The following is a 19,802-nucleotide window of genomic DNA, read 5'->3' as shown; positions in this document are numbered from 1 at the left end:
TTTTCATTTTGAGATTAATTATATATTCAATTCCTCAGAGGGAAGGCGTCTCAGTTCTTGAAGAGAAAACTTACATGGTAGATCCAAAGGGTAAGCAGTGGGGAATGAGTATTGATATAGTTTTGAAAATATATATTTGTGTGTACCTGTGTATCACTGACTCATATTGCAGTGACCCAGCAGCTCACTGCTAAAGAGTTAATACTTTGTTCACTGTCTGAGTTCTTAAGATGTTTACTGTGATACTGATTCAGATCTATAAACTATGTAACCCAAAAAGGCTATGGATGGGTACAAACAGTCAACTGGCAGTTTCTTAGTTACATTTGCCAGGTAGTAGGCTGGTCCTATATTCCACTGGTTAGCGCAGTCCGCTAGTAAGCAAGCTAGAGTGCAGACTTGTTTGGTGTGTGCTGCAGCCAAGCAGGCCAAGATAGATCCTTCTCCATGAAAAAAAAACATTCCTGTGAGTGATAGCTGCCAGGAAAGAAACTTTGCTGGGAACTACATCTGGAAGACAGCACTGAAATATTGCAGCTGGTTGAGGACCATGAAAGTCCATCAGTGACCCCTGTCCTCTGAATACCTGTTCTTTACTGACCCCTGTCCTCTGTATATCTTTCCATCACTGACCTCTGTCCTCTGTCCATCACTGACCCCTGGTCTCTGTATACCTGTCCATCACTGACTCCTCTCCTCTGAATACCTGTTCTTCACTGACCCCTGTCCTCTGTATACCTTTCCATCACTGACCTCTGTCCTCTGTCTATCACTGACCCCTGGTCTCTGTATACCTGTCCATCACTGACTCCTGTCCTCTGTATACCTGTCAATTACTGACCCCTGTCATCTGTATACCTGTCCATCACTGACCCCTGTCATCTGTGTACTTCTCTATTATTTACTCTTGTCTTCTGTATACCTGTCCATTTCTGACTCCTGTCCTCTGAATACCTGTCCATCACTAACTCCTGTTCTCTGTATACCTGTCCATTACTGACCCCTGTCCTCTGTATACCTGTCCATCACTGACTCCTGTCCTGTCCTCTGTATATCTGTCTATCACTGACTCCTGTCCTGTCCTCTGTATATCTGTCCATCACTGATTCCTGTCCTCTGTATACCTGTCCATTACTGACCCGAGTCCTCTGTATACCTGTCCATCACTGACCCGAGTCCTCTGTATACCTGTCCATCACTGACCCGAGTCCTCTGTATACCTGTCCATCACTGACTCCTGTCCTATGCATAACTGTCCATTTCTGACTCCTGTTCTCTGTATATCTGACCATCACTAACTTCTGTTCTCTGTATACCTGTCCATCACTGACCCCTGTCCTCTGTATACCTGTAAATAACTGACCTCTATCCTCTGTATACCTGCTCAGTGTACATGAGTCTTCTCAAATGCTTCTGATACCATTATATTCAGAATGTATCTTCTATTATGAACACTTTATTCTCATACGTCTTTCAGATAGAGGAAGAAAGGAGATCATCATTGATGAGGAGCTGCCTTCAAATATGATCCCTGATGGAGACTTCCATTCCAGTATCAAGTTGAGCAGTAAGTAGAACAGCAATGGCCTGGAAACCATTGTACGTCTTAGGTTCACTCCTTCTATTCTATTGACTGGCTGAGGTGATCTACAATGATTGCATGAATTTGTCGCGTAGCTCAGACCTAACTGTTTGATAGGGATCTCTATGTCATCATCTTACATTTATAGACAAGACACCAGGTGGTTTTAAAGGCAGTGTACAGCTTTGAGTGGATTTCTTTTATTTCACTGGATGTATTATGGCAAAAAACAAATTTGCAATAGGTTTTTATTCCAAATGTTGCTCTGTTTTTCTGCTGCAGCCTGCACGTTTTCTCGTACATTGCAGCCTGCTCAGTGTGAAATCCATGAAATCAGCTTTCTGGTGGTTCGACCTGTAACCTCTCTGAGCACATTCCTGACGTAGACATTCGGTTGTCACTTTTCAGACTCATTAAGATCTTGGCCCGATGGACTAAGTAGTCGATATTTACTTCTGACATGGTCCTGACCTCCATGGGCATGAGTATGACTTTGGACAATATGACATACTACTATTTTGTCCAGGTTTGCTTTTCTAGTGTAACTTTTTGAATGTACCTTTCTCTTATTTCCAATTGCAGTGGACTCTCCAATAAACACCATAAATAACACCCTGAGTAGTGATGGGGTTAGTAGACTGATCCGCGTTCCGTACGGCTGTGGCGAGCAAACTATGATTTCCACTGCTCCTGGGGTCTATGCATTGCGCTACCTCGATCACACAAATAAGTGGACATTGCTACCACCTGACCGCAAGGACGAAGGGCTGGAGAACATGAGGAATGGTATACGCATCTATTAGTTTATGTTGGATTACACAGATGATCTCCATTTTTTTTAATATAACCACGTAGAATGAAATCCATAGCCACAATGACTTGTTCTACAGAAGAACTCTTCCAAGGATTTGGGTAGTTTCTCATAACGCTCCCTCAACCAAATTCAGCTGTTTTCGCAATTCTGCACTAGGGAATCCCATTACAACCCTGCAGAGACAAGCCATAAGAAGTTGTTCTCAGCTGTAGGGCTTCGGAAATTCCTGATTTGGTGGTGGAATCATCTAAAACATGTTTTTACTGTAGACGAAGAATTGGTCGACCCTAAGGAACCTGCTGCAAACAATATGAACAATGGCTTCATTGTACTTATTGACTGTTTTGTTGTCCCCAGGATACTCAAGGATATTGCAGTACAGGAAGACTGATGGATCCTACGCTGCATGGCTGCACAGGCCCAGTAGTACTTGGTAAGATGGGAGTGCTTCCATAATACCAGTGACTGCTATGCCAGATATTCACCGGGTTGACGTTGCTTCTAGAAGATGTGCTATGGTTGCTTGGTTGTCTATATAAATCTCTTAATATGTCTTAGGTTGACCGCTTTTGTGGCAAAAGTCATGTCCCTCTGCCGTAAGTACATTGGCGTTGATGTGGAAGAAATCCGGAAATCTGCCACGTACCTCACCACTAAGCAGAGTGATTCGGGAGCTTTCCTGGAGACCTCTCCAGTGTACCACCTAAATATGATGGTAACATGGAACCAGACATTTGTCCTACGTTCATTCACATTTACAATCTGTTTCCTTGCTTTTGTTTTCCATGATATATTATGTGACCTCAACCTCTGTGCTAATCCCCCAGCCATAGGTGATCAATGCAATAGTATGACTGGGCAAAAATCCTTTTAGATGAGGAAATTGTATGAGTATTAAACTATTTCACTCTTCTGTGGATGGCCAGCCATATCATAAAAAATCCTATGGCTTCTTCCCTGGGATTTCAGGTCGAATGTCAAGAGTTCCATGTTTACAAATCCCCTGCATAGACATAGATTTAAAACACAATTGGGGAGGTTTCATCATTGAACTCAGCACTCGAGGGGTACTGATTCTCCTTACAGAGATCTAGCTGGTTGAGAGAGTCTTACAGGCAATGCTACCTATATGAAAATAAGCTCTCCTCCGGAACTGACTCTCTAATGCCACCTATAGGTAACTACCCTGTAATTCAATGTTCCACTTGTTAAAGAGCCTTGAAACATAACCCTACTCTATAATCGACCCTACTTACAGATGGGTGTGCCTGATTTGGCTTAAATCCCAAGCCATGGCCACAGACTGGGTATGTCATCACAAGCCACCTCCAGCGGCATCTGGCACATGAAGTGAGGTGTTCTGGCCCTGGCGTTATCTGGGCATTACGTGTGCGCCAGATGAGGTGTATGGTGATGTTCTCAGCCTGTGGAATGTCAGTCAAGCCAGGAGAGGACCTGGCAAGAATGACTCTTCGAAGGAGCGGATCCACCCCCATGATACCTCTCAGGATATTCTGTTGAACATGCTGCATCAGCAAGAATATAGACGGACATTATTATCAACCTGTCACAGTCCTGCACACCAGGTTGGTGGGGTGTAACTTCTTCTTAAGGGGTTCCCTTTAAATCCAATCCAAATAAAGATAAATTACAAAATGAATACAAACCGGGGTACCCAGATCTGTGCTGATGGGGGGGCAAGAACCCCGAAATAACTGTCTACATATGGTGTCATCCTTTTCAAAAAGTCTCTGATTTGCCTGATACAATATAGTTTTCTTCCTTCTGGAGGATAGCTAATTGGCATGAAGTCTAGAAATTCACACTCCTCTTCATCTGGTCAGATCAGATACCAGGTTAGAAAAACTGTTTCCCTTCATTACTGTATGGAGGAAGGAAATAGTCAGCTATAGTGATCATATAATTCAGACCGTAATTTTCAAATATAGTAAAATGTTAACTCTCTAGACTCTTCTTGTTGGGCATGCTTCATGCCGTGGATCTCAAAACATTACTCTGTCTACATAGGGTGGTGTTGCGGGAAAGACTGCAGATGTGTCTCTTACGGCATATGTCTTGGTGGCTCTCCATCATGCCAAGGATTCTATGCCTGAAGATGATGTCAAAGTGGTATGTTAGCTTTCATCACGTCACTTGTAGGGACATTTACATGTAGACATATAACATGCGAACTAAATCATTTCTTCTGCCATCATTTACAGAAAAGCAGCATCAGTAAAGCCATAGACTTCCTCCGCTCTACACTGGAGAATGTCAAAGAGCCATTCCCCTTGGCTATCGCTGCCTATGCCCTCAATCTTGCATCTAGTGACTCGGTTTTGAAGGACATGGCATATAGCAAACTCATGTTCACTGCCCAGGAAGACCGTAGTAAGTAGCACACTCATCTCTTACATATACAGTACAGACCAAAAGTTTGGACACACCTTCTCATTCAAAGAGTTTTCTTTATTTTCATGACTATGAAAATTGTAGATTCACACTGAAGGCATCAAAACTATGAATTAACACATGTGGAATTATATACATAACAAACAAGTGTGAAACAACTGAAAATATGTCATATTCTAGGTTCTTCAAAGTAGCCACCTTTTGCTTTGATTACTGCTTTGCACACTCTTGGCATTCTCTTGATGAGCTTCAAGAGGTAACATAGAAACATAGAAACATAGAATGTGTCGGCAGATAAGAACCATTCGGCCCATCTAGTCTGCCCAATATACTGAATACTATGGATAGCCCCTGGCCCTATCTTATATGAAGGATGGCCTTATGCCTATCCCATGCATGCTTAAACCCCTTCACTGTATTTGCAGCTACCACTTCTGCAGGAAGGCTATTCCATGCATCCACTACTCTCTCAGTAAAGTAATACTTCCTTATATTACTGTTAAACCTTTGCCCCTCTAATTTAAAACTGTGTCCTCTTGTGGTAGTTTTTCTTCTTTTAAATATGCTCTCTTCCTTTACCGAGTTGATTCCCTTTATGTATTTAAAAGTTTCTATCATATCCCCTGAAATGGTTTTTACTTCACAGGTGTGCCCTGTCAGGTTTAATAAGTGGGATTTCTTGCCTTATAAATGGGGTTGGGACCATCAGTGGCGTTGAGGAGAAGTCAGGTGGATACACAGCTGATAGTCCTACTGAATGGACTGTTAGAATTTGTATTATGGCAAGAAAAAAGCAGCTAAGTAAAGAAAAACGAGTGGCCATCATTACTTTAAGAAATGAAGGTCAGTCAGTCAGCCGAAAAATTGGGAAAACTTTGAAAGTAAGGGCTATTTGACCATGAAGGAGAGTGATGGGGTGCTGCGCCAGATGACCTGGCCTCCACAGTCACCGGACCTGAACCCAATCGAGATTGTTTGGGGTGAGCTGGACCACAGAGTGAAGGCAAAAGGGCCAACAAGTGCTAAGCATCTCTGGGAACTCCTTCAAGACTGTTGGAAGACCATTTTAGGGGACTACCTCTTGAAGCTCATCAAGAGAATGCCAAGAGAATGTAATCAAAGCAAAAGGTGGCTACTTTGAAGAACCTAGAATATGACATATTTTCTGTTGTTTCACACTTGTTTGTTATGTATATAATTCCACATGTGTTAATTCATAGTTTTGATGCCTTCATAGTCATGAAAATAAAGAAAACTCTTTGAAGGAGAAGGTGTGTCCAAACTTTTGGTCTGTACTGTATGTTTTTAAAAAGAAGCTAATTGGTTGGGTGGGACATCAGCTATAGAGGTGCAGGCAGGAACCCAGGCTGCAGCCAAGCATCCCCGTGTGCTGGTCTGGACCTATACCAGCGAAGCCTTCATAGTTGTTACTTTTTCACAACAAACTTTGGTAAGCGTACTACAGTAACCTTATTATATATACTGTGCAAGCAACACCACACATGAGGCGCTGCCTCCTGTCTCTTTTCTATGCAGCTAATTATTGGCATTTGAAAGTGTGCTGGGATTTCCTGCTGTGCTAGAGGCAGATAGAGATACTTTCATCACAGCACACAAACACATATATTTTATGTAGAATGTAACGGAAGCACAGCTTGACGTGTGACACTCTAACATTAATTTTCATGAAAAAGAGAGTTATTACAATGCCTGTTATTTGGAAACTGTATGAATTTGATGATTTTGCAATTACAATAGTTTCTTCTGTAAACTTCCCATACTGTTGGTTGGGCATCCAAGGGAGAAAATTTTATGACGGAGCTGCCGGTTCAACCTACATCCAGCATAGTCCTAAAAGTGTCAATTGCCTTTTATAAGGGGGCTGATTGTCTTTGTATTTTGAGCTCTATGGCCATCCTGTCTACACTGAACAAGTCTGGTATTACAAAAATGTATATCTAGGACTATACCCTGAAGGTCTCTTGATTGTGATTTTTGTCCAATATTTTCATTCATAGATAAGAACACTATGTATTTTGGACCACCGGGGACAGCACTTGCTGTTGAGGCCACATCGTATGCGTTACTTACAACTCTGCTCCAAAACGATATACGTAGCGCCAAGAAGATGTACGTCTGGCTGTCAGAGCAGGAAAATTATGGCGGGGGATTTAAATCTACCCAGGTTAGTCTATGTTTAACGAGGCAGTAGTAGAAGGCAGTGATGCAGATCCCATCAGGAAAAGTCACAACAAGACTTAGACATAGTTGGTAAATTAAGGGCATGTAAGCCTTGCCTCTCCTAACCCCAGGAACCCAGCTGCACAAATATTGGCAGGGCTTACAGTACTTACAGAACATGTAAGGATTGTCTATGAAAATTAGAGACAGTCCTTGCAAATTCAGGCTATTGGCAGTTTGGTAGAGATTCAATATTGCCTTGCAGCCTCTCTAAACAGCACTCACCACTAGTTCTGAACAGTTTCCTACTGCATCAGGTTCTCCGCTGTCACAACTGGGGCCTGGTATGGATCCATGGCTGCTCCCTGTTATTATCATCCCTTGTCTAATGGTTATTTCTGACCCTGCATCAGTCTCAGGACAGACCTTTAACTGACTTTCATTCCAGGTACAGGTCATTGTTTTGGCCTCAACTAGCCACTTAGATAGTATCAGTACTTCCTCCCATATAACTCCACCTCCCACCACCTGTGTTCATGCGTTACAGATGGCACTCAGGATTCCTCTGACCCTGTTAAAGTGACCAGCCCTATCAGTGTTGCCCAGATAAATCCAATGCCCAGAACAAATATTACAAATTAGGACCTAAATGCAATACACGCAGTGCGATAATCAAAGTTATCTAACCTAACGTGCAGAAAATGCAGTAGGTTCTAATAATCGACAATGCAGGTTATACTTCCTCTGGCCAATCAGACTTCTGGTGAGGACAAACACTGATGAATAGGTGGAAGCTTTGGCCACCATTTACAGTACCTACTATCTGCCTATGTATTGGCCTAAAACATTCTGATTTTGGACTGTACTGGTGGAGAACTTAGTCCTGCATGGATGTGAATGTACCAGGGTCAAGGCTTGGTCTATGTAGAGTGGCTAAAGCCTCATCCAGCCTGAACAGATACCTATTTTGGTGACACAGCCTCTCTATGGTTCCGTACTATGGAACCTTAGGCACCTTGTGTGTCCATATAGTGACTCCTTATGGCACCATATTATGGAGGTATTCTTCTATGGATGCCATATTCACACCTTCAAGCAATTAGAGAGAATGTCTCAGAGCTACAACATCCAGTGGAACCAGGCAGGACAGGGGACCCTGTTCTGGAGATAGCTGTAGGTCCTAGGTGGTAAATATTTTTCAAGGGATAATTTCTTTAATAGAGGACAGAGGTCCTTGATTCTGACACTCATCTATTTAGACAGGGTGAAGAACAGATATAAAGAGAAGCCTGTCACTTCCATGCATTATATTGACCACTTATTCTTTTTAATGAGAGCTGTGTAATACTTCATTGACCTGTGGGGGAGCTGCAGGGAAATCAAGCACTCAGTTTACCACACAGATTAAGGCTGATCACTGGGTTTCCCAAAGGAGGGATGATCCCATTAACCATTATAGAGACCTCTCATTTTTCTTAATCTGCAGGACACGGTGATGGCACTGGAAGCTCTCTCCGAATATTGGATTAAGACTCACACAAGTGAAAGGAATGAATTACTGGTGGAAGTCAACTCACTGGTGAGATCTATGAAGCAGGAGTTCAGACTGCGGAATGAGGAGAGCATCCAGGAGGAGCTGGTGAGATCTAAAGATGTTTGGTTTACAGGAGGAGGAAGAAAGGATGAAAATGTTAGTTCTGGGTAAAGAGAGTGGCAGGTCTTGGACAAGATAGTAATAAATCCCTGTCAAGAGAGTTATACTGTTGGTCCTGGTTAATAGAATGATAGTTCCTATTTAAAAGAGTATAATCGTTCCTGGTCACAAGAGTGGTAGTTCTGGTCCAGGTAAGTTTTGGTCAAGAGAGTGATAGGTCCCAGTCAAGAAAGTGATAGACCCCAGTCAAGAGAGTGAAAAGTGCCAGTCAAATGAGTGATATGTCTCAATCAAGAGAATGATATGTCCCAGTTAAATGAGGGATAGGTTCCAGTCAAGAGGGTTATAGTTCCCGGTCAAGAGAGTTATAGTTCCCAGTGAAGATGGTAATGGTAATTCCCATCAAGAGACTAGTAGATTTGTAAAGGGAGTGATAGTTCCCAGGCAAGAGACTGGTAGATTTGTAAAGAGATTGATGGCTCCCAGTCAAGAGGGTTATATAGGTCCAAGTCAAGGACCTATACATAAACCATAAGCACAGCTATGTTGATGATGCATCACCTCAAATGACACTAACTTAAGGGAGCTTTATGAGATTGGAAAAAAATGGCTGCTCTCTTCCAAGGAACAGAGCTACTCTTTTCTATAGGATGTGTCTGGTATTGCAGCTCAACCCTATTCATTTGCAACTACTGCAGTATTCAGGTTGAGTTGCGATACCAGACTCAGTCAATTGACTAGAGTGCCGCTATTTCTGGAAGAAAGCAGCAGTGTTTTTATAATCTTCTACAACCCACAGGGTCCAGGAGAGTCCAACATTCCTAGGTAAGATATAAGACAATGTTTTTTCCTTGTTTTGTAGAGATCAATGGGAAATAAATTTAAGGTGAAGGTGTCTGGGAAAGGAACCGGCGTCTTAAAAGTAAGTATGATAAAAACCTATTATCAAACAGGGGTTCTCCAGATGGGTTCCCCTCCATAACCATATTTACCAATATCTTAAATGCCACAATTGGAGTTCCACTCCTGGGAGCAACTGAGAACATGCTCAAAACAGCTACTTTTGGGCATGGTTTGCAAAAACCTCACCCCAACGTCAATCAGTTGGACAAAATTGGAGCTGTTGTTCATGGGGCAAGTAAGAAAAATCGAGTTGCTACATAACGTTACATTAATAAACTCCTGTAGAAGACCAAGGACGGTCGGGCTTAAAATCTGTAGGATAGAAATGTAATAATATAAAAAAATATGGATATATATTTCCCATGATGCATCACTTCCATTTCACCTTTATAAAGGGGTTGTGCAGGCAATATGTATTGATGACCTATCTGTTAATCTGCTCTCAGGTTCTGAAGATGTATAACATCATCCAAGTAGAGAACACGACCTGCTCACAGCTTGATCTGGAGGTAAAAGTGCTCAGCCATATTAATCAAGGTGAGTTCTTCATAGTCGCACCTCGCGATTTATTGATTTGGTACTAAAGCTTTGCCCCAGTTACCTAGGGGTACCAACAGAGATGCACCTAGCCTTTCTGCTGCCTGAGCTGAAAATTGAAACGGTGCCCGAACCCCACCCCCACATCTAGCCCTAGATACAGTTGAATATAGAGAGATGAGCACTTCAACAATGTAAGCGCTTATTTCCCACAACCCTGCCACTGCACCCACTTGTCTCTAGGTCTCGCCACCTGAGGCAATAGCCTCATCTGGCCTCATTGGCGATACAATTGACGGGCATTGCAAATACTTTTACACATTAGAGTGCTCAATTCAAGACTGACCTGCTAAATCTTGGACTTTGCAACTCCGTGGCAACTATACAGAACCTGGGAGTAATCCGGCCAATAAAAATGTCTAAAACAATTGTCAGATGGCTGAAAAAAATGAATAAAAAACTCGTACTGAACCCCGCAGTCCCCCGTCAATCCCTTTTCAACACTTTTTGAACCCCCTCCAGTCTCTACGACCCTATGCCTCTCAATATGGAAATGTGACTATTCAGCCGATTATTTTCTGAGGCGGGTCACTATTGCTTCCAGTGATTGGCTGGGCAGTCATTTCCTGTGTGTCAAGATGGAGCAGGAAGTAGAGACCAGAGGGGGACCGTGGAACATGTTGGGGATCAATCAGTATGACTTATTTTCATTATTTGACAATTTGACAGCATTCTGATCTTTTATTTTTTTAGAAATGTTTTTAATAGCAGGACAGCCCCTTTAAGACCCAACCATGAACACCCACCAAAACTGCTTGAGGTGGAGTTAAGCAACATATCCTGAGAAGTGGCATGTCCTCCCTCTCCGTGTAAAGACGGCTGCTCACTCAGCTGCTCTCATTCACTATAAGGGAGATCCCGGACCTTGTCTAATCAGATATCTCCAGATTGGATCTTCAATACCACACACAGCCCATTAGCAAGAGGGGCACCGTTTTGGTAATAAAGCAGCCATGTTTTTCTTATCTCCTATGAGTTCCTCTACACTTTGTCTCAACACTAGATGTAGAAAATGATTATGACGAGGATTATGATGCTGAGGAACAGGCCATGTCTGATGAACCCAGGAGGAACATTGACTGGCATGACCTGAGGAGCAGAGCGCGTAGAGAGGTCTCCCGACCCAAAGAAAAAGAGATCAAAGTCTTGTATGAAGTGTGTCTCATGTAAGAAAGTCCACAAGTCTCCTGCTGTCATACACGATAAATATACTGTACAGAAGCTATATGGCTCTGATCCATGACTCTCATCAGAAATCACAAGAGTCCTCTGTGTTTGGAGTCGTAATATGGCACCCATGGTCTGTGGCCCACACTATACCCCTATATGCCTCTGTAGATGAAGGACACCTCCATAATTTGGAGCCCTAATAACCTCATGTGTGTGCATACAGGTTCCATGTACACAGCTCTGCAATGCACATGTGGTCTGTGTTGTTCCCAGGTTTCTTTCCCATAATCCCTCTCTTTTCATCCCCCATCTAATTATGTAATTATATCGATAAGTTGGGTGACAACCTAACTGGGGAACTGTAGAGACGGCCATATTTATTGTCACCCAGTAATGGGGGTATTTTAACGGAAGGCCTCTTTAACCTTTATACTAAAATTATATTTTCAGGAGAAAATCCCAGACGCCTACATCTGGAATGGCGATCGTCGATATTACTATGCTCAGTGGATTTGAGCCCAGCACTCACGATCTGAACAAGGTGAATAACGATGACTTCTTGAAGGAGTTCTCCTGGACAATAACACTGACAGCCTGTCCTTAGGACAGCCCATCAATGTCTGATCGGCACAGTATATAGTCAATGTATTTCTGTTCCTTACAGCTGAAGGACGGTCTTGAGAACTACATCAGTCACTATGAGATCCAGGCTGGAAGACTCATCATGTACTTCGAGAAGGTCTGAAGAACAAACCAGAAGGAAAAAGAAAATGTATCTGTAGACATAGGAATAATCAATAATAATGCAAGGAACAGTTCTGCCCTGTGGAAAATCTATTTTATGAATCTTAGTCAATGGGGGGAAAGTCATGTCCATATAAAACTGATACACAGTGTTAGGCCTAGTACAGGTTCTGAGGGGGCGGAGCTTTATACAAGGAAAACACCAGAGAGAGTCTCTGTGTCATGCTCCACCCCCTAAGACCCTGAACTAGGTATTCACAGTATATTAGTGGGAACATATAACTCTATTCCCTATTTATCTATGATGTTTCTTTCAACATTTCTTTTCCCTGTTTTCCACCTTTGTGTTCTTCAAACATCTTTCCGGTCAAATATTTCCTTGTAGTTTAATGTCTCTCCTTGTTGAAGGTCTCCCAAATCAGAGAATGTGTGACCTTTGAGGCTGTCCAATCAGTGAAGATCTCTCCCCTGCAGCCGGCATCTGCCATCTTGTATGATTTCTATGAGCCAGGTAATATGTTATATCCAAAGCTTTTAATGAAAACCTGACACGTATCTCCTAGCATATATTCCTGTATTATACTTCAGAGCTGCACTCACTATTCTGCCGGTGCAGTCCCTGTGTAGATACATTACTTATCCTGTACTGATCTTAAGTTACATCTTGTATTATACTCCAGAGCTGCACTCACTATTCTGCTGGTGCAGTCCCTGTATATATACATTACATTACTTATCCTGTACTGATCCTGAGTAACATCTTGTATTATACTCCAGAGCTGCACTCACTATTCTGCTGGTGGAGTCACTGTGTACATACATTACATTACTTATCTGTACTGATCCTGAGTTACATCCTGTATTATACTCCAGAGCTGCACTCACTATTCTGCTGGTGCAGTCACTGTGTACATACATTACTTATCCTGTACTGATCCTGAGTAACATCTTGTATTATACTCCAGAGCTGCACTCACTATTCTGCTGGTGGAGTCACTGTGTACATACATTACATTACTTTTCCTGTACTGATCCTGAGTTACATCCTGTATTATACTCCAGAGCTGCACTCACTATTCTGCTGGTGGTCTCACTGTGTACATACATTACATTACTTATCCTGTACTGATCCTGAGTTACATCCTGTATTATACTCCAGAGCTGCACTCACTATTTTGCTGGTGGAGTCACTGTGTACATACATTACTTATCCTGTACTGATCCTGAGTTACATCCTGTATTATACTCCAGAGCTGCACTCACTATTCTGCTGCTACAGTCACTGTGTACATACATTACATTACTTATCCTGTACTGATCCTGAGTTACATCCTGTATTATACTTCAGAGCTGCACTCACTATTCTGCTGGTGCAGTCACTGTGCACATACATTACATTACTTATCCTGTACTGATCCTGAGTTACATCCTGTATTATACACCAGAGCTGCACTCACTATTCTGCTGGTGCAGTCACTGTGTACATACATTACTTATCCTGTACTGATCCTGAGTTACATCCTGTATTATACTTCAGAGCTGCACTCACTATTCTGCTGGTGCAGTCACTGTGTACATACATTACATTACTTATCCTGTACTGATCCTGAGTTACATCCTGTATTATACTCCAGAGCTGCACTCACTATTCTGCTGGTGGAGTCACTGTGTACATACATTACTTATCCTGTACTGATCCTGAGTTACATCCTGTATTATACTCCAGAGCTGCACTCACTATTCTGCTGCTACAGTCACTGTGTACATACATTACATTACTTATCCTGTACTGATCCTGAGTTACATCCTGTATTATACCCCAGAGCTGCACTCACTATTCTGCTGGTGGAGTCACTGTGTACATACATTACTTATCCTGTACTGATCCTGAGTTACATCCTGTATTATACTCCAGAGCTGCACTCACTATTCTGCTGCTACAGTCACTGTGTACATACATTACATTACTTATCCTGTACTGCTTCTGAGTTACATCCTGTATTATACTCCAGAGCTGCATTTACAGTTGGCTGGAAACATACTGGAAACAATCAGCAAGCAGAACTCAGTTATTCTTCCCATGCATCAGATTAGTGCCTGGAGTACATGTTACGCTTCCACAATGTAGGAAAGCTCTGGGCAGAAAATTAACCAGCAGGGAAATCTGAGTAATTCTTGCTCTGAAGGATCAGTACAAAATAATTCATTTAATATACAACTTTTTATATGGATTCATTCTAAATGGAAGTGAATTAGAATTGACTTTATTAACCATTGGGTGATGACTTACCTCTATGGACGGTTGTCTACCTCCATGCACCATCCATGTAAGTTCATTATGTGCCGCCATTGTCTTCCTGCAGAAAATAAGTGCAGAGTGTTCTACGGGGGTCCGGATAAGTCCAGCATGGTGAGCACGCTCTGTTCTGGCGATGTGTGCCAGTGTGCAGAAGGTAAGTGTATGGCGGCGGTACAGTCCTCCATTAATACATCGTGTACAAAGCCATGAAAAAACAGTCTCCCTGGTCTGTGGGCACAGCAACAGCGTGTCAGCTGAATTGAGTTAATCATGCCATAGACAGGCAGTTTTGGCTGACCATGGCCTAAATTTTCCAACGTGGCCCATGAGATTTTGGTAGGCTAAAGTTTGCCATCGACCATTGCGGACGATCATTTGCGCTAGTTTTGAAATGATGGATACACAGTCTGATGTGTATAGACAGTTTTACTCTCCTGCCTTATCTCAGCCACCAGTCGTCATTAATTCCCTACCCTCTAATAATAATGAGATGACTCTGCTCATTCTGTGCCAGTCTACACAGCAAAGCTGCCAAGTGCACTCCATAAGACAGGAACTGTCAGCCTAATGTCACTCCTCTAGTGGCCAATGTGAGAACTGCAATATTTTTAAGATATTGTAATTCTAGGAAGGTTCTTAGGGATGAAAAATTTTTGGACCCCTCCAAAGAAAAATCTGAGGTTCAGAAGATCCCTGGTATATGAATATTCTGCAGATAAAATTCTGAACAGAATGGTGGGAGATTTATTAATTCATTCTTATTACTACGCAGGTTCATGTCCCAGAAAGCAGCGCCATCTGGAATTGAAAGGAGACGCTCGGCGACAATTTGCCTGTTACCATCCAAGAGTGGAATTTGGTGAGACTGGGGGCAGAGGGTGAATCGGGAAGGAAAGTCCTGGAAGGGTTATAAGTAGAAGCTAAGAGCCAGTCTGGAGCCGTTATATTATGGACTTGCACTGTGAGCGATTGTCTACTGTATTCACGTTGGTTAAGGGAAAACGTGATGGTGACTCTGACCAAACCCTGCATGGCTGCCTGGAAATCAGTCTCCTCCCAGACATTAGTGGGTGCCATTTACAGCAGCGAGTCCAAAAATTCACCTCTGTTCACTCCGCTTAGCAATTACTATGATATTATATTTGAAAATTGTTTTCAGTACAATTCTTAGAAGGAATTGTCTTACTTAGAAAACCTATTTTCAAATACCCTATACCCACAGGGGTCAGGACATGCTGGGAGTTGTAGTGGCAGCCACAGGTCGCAACGGCTACGTATGTTATTAAATCAGTACAATCCACCGTTTCATGTTACCTTTACTCCAAAATACAGGATACCATGTGAGTGTGGGGGACACAAGGGAGGAGGACGCATTTATTGTCTACACAGTTCATATCGTGAAAGTTCTAAAGAAAAGTAAGTCAAAGGCTGCCAATGAATGGGCTCTATACCATTGATGTTATTGCCATATTGGCAATATAGGCACTTGCCTAGGGGGCACCGTTTAAGGGCAGCAAAGCAACGTATGAGGAACATAATGTCACCAGTGTTTCCAGTTGAATCATTATAGTTCTGTAGCTTTCCAACATATTTCAAACTTTCATTCCTCACTGGCTGTCTTCAAGCTATCTGCTTGCAGTCACTGAATGTAAACACACACGCAGAGGCCAAAAAATGCATTCTGATCATGTCCAGATGACACAGCTTGCCCTTATATACTGTATCCAGCTCTGTGTCAGCAGGAGGTGGTCAGGAAAGGTTTCAGCCTTTGTATATAAGCAAGTGTTTCTTTCCACCGACGGCAAGAGGAAATTTTGAAAAAATTGATTAAAGGAGTTGTCCAAGATTAAAGGAGTTGTCCAAGATTTCGACACTTATGGTCGATCCAAAGGATAGGTCATCAATATTTGATTGTACAGCGCCATACATTGTATAGTGGCTGTGTTTGGAATTGCCACTCAGTCTCATTCACGTGAAGAGAAACTGTCACTATATTAAGAAATGTGCACAGTTCATATGGGCTGAATAGCGCTGCTTCCCTGAGCATGGAATTGTATATTTTATCTGCCTGCACCCCTTCCTTCCTTCCTTTTCTTGATCTATGTCCCACAAAACGTATGGCGCCCGACATGCAAATATAAAGTTGTTAGACATGAAGGTTTCTTCCTGCTCTGCTAGACCAATCCTTGCGGTCAGCATCAGAGCAGCCTGCTGCAGCATGATTTCACGAGATACAGAAAATCTCGTGAGAACACCCCGTATACTAACTTCAACCGAGACATCTTCTCGCTCAGACCTGAGTTAGACTTTGCCACCGATGCTGCACAGAGAAGCCTGAAGCCCATGCAGAAGTTAATTATACAGTTTGGTCTCGTAAACTTACACTGCAGCAGGCCGCTCTGATGCTCTCCTCAATGAGTGGACAACATCAGAGAAGGTAATATAAACCTTCCCTTGCAGAGAAGTAAAGTGGTTGCCAAATTTGCATATTGGGCACTGTACGTTTAGGGCGACATATCTCAAAGACACGCGGCGCAGGCAATTAAATAAATAATGCCACGCTCAGGAAACTAGCGATATTTAGCCCCTTTAAACCACTCACAGTTTCTAATATGGTGCCAGGTTCTTTTTTAATGGGATGGAGGTGCAGAAAGGCCATCACAGTTCTACGAAGATAACACTTCACTCATCCATGCCATGGATCAGCAGTGCTGCCAGGAGTTGGGTCCCAACAAAATTAAATCCCCAAGCAACCTCTTTCATTGAAACACAAAGTACAGTATATTGGAAAGCATTAGGACACAACAGGTAGTTATGAACCTCATGAAACATTGGTCTTCTGATCCTGTGATTTCCACCCTTCAGATTTAGATGAGGACATCGCAGAAAGAAGCACCAGATACTTTTACCAACGCTCATCCTGCAAAATGCGACTTGATAACAAGGAGTACCTGATCATGGGGCAAGATGGACAGACCAAAGATGAGAAAGGACGGTGGGTGTTGGCCAGGGGCGGACTGGGAACCTAAAGTGGCCTTGGAAAAAATACTAAAAGTGGCCCTGTTTTGTAATTGGGTCCAAATTGATGGAAGGCAGGGCCAGCAATACCATATTGTGGCATACTACCATACTACCCCAACAGAGCCAAATATCACAGTCCATCACAAAATACTTCCCCAAAAACTTCCACTAGCCGGCCGTGAGGAGGGCTCAGGAGGCCCCTTGGGCATCAGCCCACCAGGAAACTTCCCTGTAAAAATCTATGGCCAATCTGCCCCTTATGGTGGCCTCATAGTCATCCCGATGGTTCTATAATCACTGATTGTGTCTTAGGTAACATAGAGAACAGCCAGATGGCTGTTGGGGCCCCTGGACAGCAAGAGCCCATTCTAGGGTGGTCTTGCTCAATTTCAAATAGATTCTACGACGTGTTTTTTTGCCCGCTTGCCTAAACCAATAACATTGCAAGGTAGGATTTAAAATGTATTCATGGAAAAAGATACAAAACATCCTGAACGATATGATAGTAAATATGCAGATGTGCGTGGCTACATTTATAAAATCATGGACATGAATGCACTGAAATAATAGATGCATACATTATATATGGACTAAGCCCTCACTCTAATGATAAAATCTGAGATCAAAACACATCTGTGCCCGCCTACCCAGCACCACGGTGGTCTCAGTCACGCAGGTCCTACTCTACGCCTACTTATGCAGTTGTGCATCTATATTCAGAGCAGACCTATCTGTGCCACCTAATCAAGGTCACCTGTTAGATAGGAGGGGCAAAAGTGCACAAGAATGCTACTCCCAAGATAGAAGCGCATTCACACCTGAAGGTGCCACTCCTTCTAGACTAATCAAAAATCACCGAAAAAGATACAAAACATCCTGCACAATATGATAGTAAATATGCGGATGGGCATGGCTATATAAAATCATGGAAAATAATGCACTAAGATAATAGATGCAAACATAATATGTGGACTAATCCCTCACTCTAATAATAAAATCTGAGACTCTCCAATAGGTTGGGAATTTAAACAAGATGGAATTTAGAAAGGAGGCACCTGAACCTCCTAATGTTGATTCCCACTTCCTTAGCATTCTATCCCTTGTTTTGGAGATTGTCTCATCCTTCTATTCATGTGTTTGACTCATCTTCTCGTTATCACTTTTTTCTCCTTCAGAATGAGATACTTATTAAAAAGCAACGTCTGGATCGAGGAAGTGGCAGGACCCGACACTTGTAAAGCTACCCGTTACAGGAATGCATGCAATGAAGTGAAGACTTTTATGGATAACTATCGGAAAAATGGTTGTATGGTGTGACCACATTGTGGCATGGAGCGACCATCATTATCATCGCTTTTCTGAAGAATATCAGTATTGATGTCCAGCAGATGCTATTTTGTATTTTACTCATTAACACTTCAATTTCTCCAATAAACTACCAATCAAGTGAACATCTTGTGTGGTCAATTAAAATACAAGTTTCTCGAGGATTGTGCAGTGAGCTCTTGTAGAGCAGAGCATGGGAGTGGTAGTGGTTCTTACTTTAGGATGTGTTACAGTGGTTTCCCTCAGCCGTTGCTCCCTAAGGCCGTGCAGTGGAATCCCTGTAGTTGGTGCTCCTACCAGATGATACTTTGAGGTGCCCTTGATGTTGTGGCAGAAAATGGCACTCTTGGTATGCTATCTTGCTAAAGTCTGGCTCAGTAGCATCTCTAGCTAGCAACTGTAATCTGGCAATTATGGTAGTCATGTCCACTGCGGCATACAGGTCTATAGAGGGACGTCTGGCCAGGATGTAGTTAAGTGTGATGGGTGTCTTAACGGTAGTTCCTTACAAGCAGCAAATTCTGGTTAGCTGTAGTCGTAGGTTTACCTTGCTGACTCCTTTGCTTGGCCATGCAGTTTCTTTCTTTCTCTCTTTTTACTTTATATATTTGTACAGGTTAATCATGCCACCCCCACCCCTTACCCCCACCCCTTAGACATCTTATTTCAAGATAAAAACAAATTCAGTTCTTTCTTCAGTTCTTAAGATCTTCCAGGCCCTTTATGAGTATAGTTGTTCTCCTTTGTACTTATTATAACTCCAGGGCATCCTTTTTATGAACCGGTGCCCATAACTGAACTTTGTATTCAAGATAAGGCCATACCAAAGCGTTGTACAGTGGCAATATTACATACCTGTCCTGCGAGTCCACACCTCTTTTAATACAAGACAAAAGTTTGTTGGCCTTGGAGGCAGCCGACTGGCATTGCATGCTGTTATTTAGTTTATGATCTACTAATACACCCAGATCCTTTTTTAACCAGTGACTCTCACAGTTTTACTCCCCCTAGGACATATGCTGCATGCAGATTATTATCTACTGTACTGTATGTATTTGAAGAATCCTTTGGGATTGGTCTTACTTTCTTTGGCCACCCC

The 19,802-nt window shown here is 42.5% G+C and overlaps 1 protein-coding gene across 2 annotated transcripts in view; it reads left to right on the top strand.

Moving 5' to 3' along the window:
* LOC120977034 (complement C4-like) overlaps window positions 1-18,828 on the top strand; it is a 57,883-nt gene extending 39,055 nt beyond the window's left edge. The window contains exons 22-41 of one of the 2 annotated variants that reach the window (XM_040404758.1): window positions 39-90; window positions 1,478-1,567; window positions 2,165-2,368; window positions 2,754-2,829; window positions 2,955-3,111; window positions 4,425-4,526; window positions 4,619-4,787; window positions 6,827-6,993; window positions 8,476-8,628; window positions 9,506-9,565; window positions 9,993-10,083; window positions 11,147-11,309; window positions 11,764-11,854; window positions 11,978-12,052; window positions 12,466-12,568; window positions 14,421-14,510; window positions 15,129-15,215; window positions 15,689-15,772; window positions 17,222-17,351; window positions 18,553-18,828. In XM_040404758.1, the coding sequence (XP_040260692.1) occupies window positions 39-90; window positions 1,478-1,567; window positions 2,165-2,368; window positions 2,754-2,829; window positions 2,955-3,111; window positions 4,425-4,526; window positions 4,619-4,787; window positions 6,827-6,993; window positions 8,476-8,628; window positions 9,506-9,565; window positions 9,993-10,083; window positions 11,147-11,309; window positions 11,764-11,854; window positions 11,978-12,052; window positions 12,466-12,568; window positions 14,421-14,510; window positions 15,129-15,215; window positions 15,689-15,772; window positions 17,222-17,351; window positions 18,553-18,694 (2,286 nt within the window). In that variant the 3' untranslated portion in view covers window positions 18,695-18,828. Of the gene's footprint in view, window positions 1-38; window positions 91-1,477; window positions 1,568-2,164; window positions 2,369-2,753; window positions 2,830-2,954; window positions 3,112-4,424; window positions 4,527-4,618; window positions 4,788-6,826; window positions 6,994-8,475; window positions 8,629-9,505; window positions 9,566-9,992; window positions 10,084-11,143; window positions 11,310-11,763; window positions 11,855-11,977; window positions 12,053-12,465; window positions 12,569-14,420; window positions 14,511-15,128; window positions 15,216-15,688; window positions 15,773-17,221; window positions 17,352-18,552 lie in introns of both variants that reach the window. The other variant, XM_040404757.1, reaches the window with a different exon arrangement.
* Window positions 18,829-19,802: the final 974 nt, after the last annotated feature.

The sequence above is a fragment of the Bufo bufo genome, chromosome 8, assembly GCF_905171765.1.
Source record: "Bufo bufo chromosome 8, aBufBuf1.1, whole genome shotgun sequence".
NCBI lineage: Eukaryota > Metazoa > Chordata > Amphibia > Anura > Bufonidae > Bufo > Bufo bufo.
Note: the sequence above shows the minus strand (reverse complement) of the source record. Positions and strands in the feature narration are given on the sequence as shown.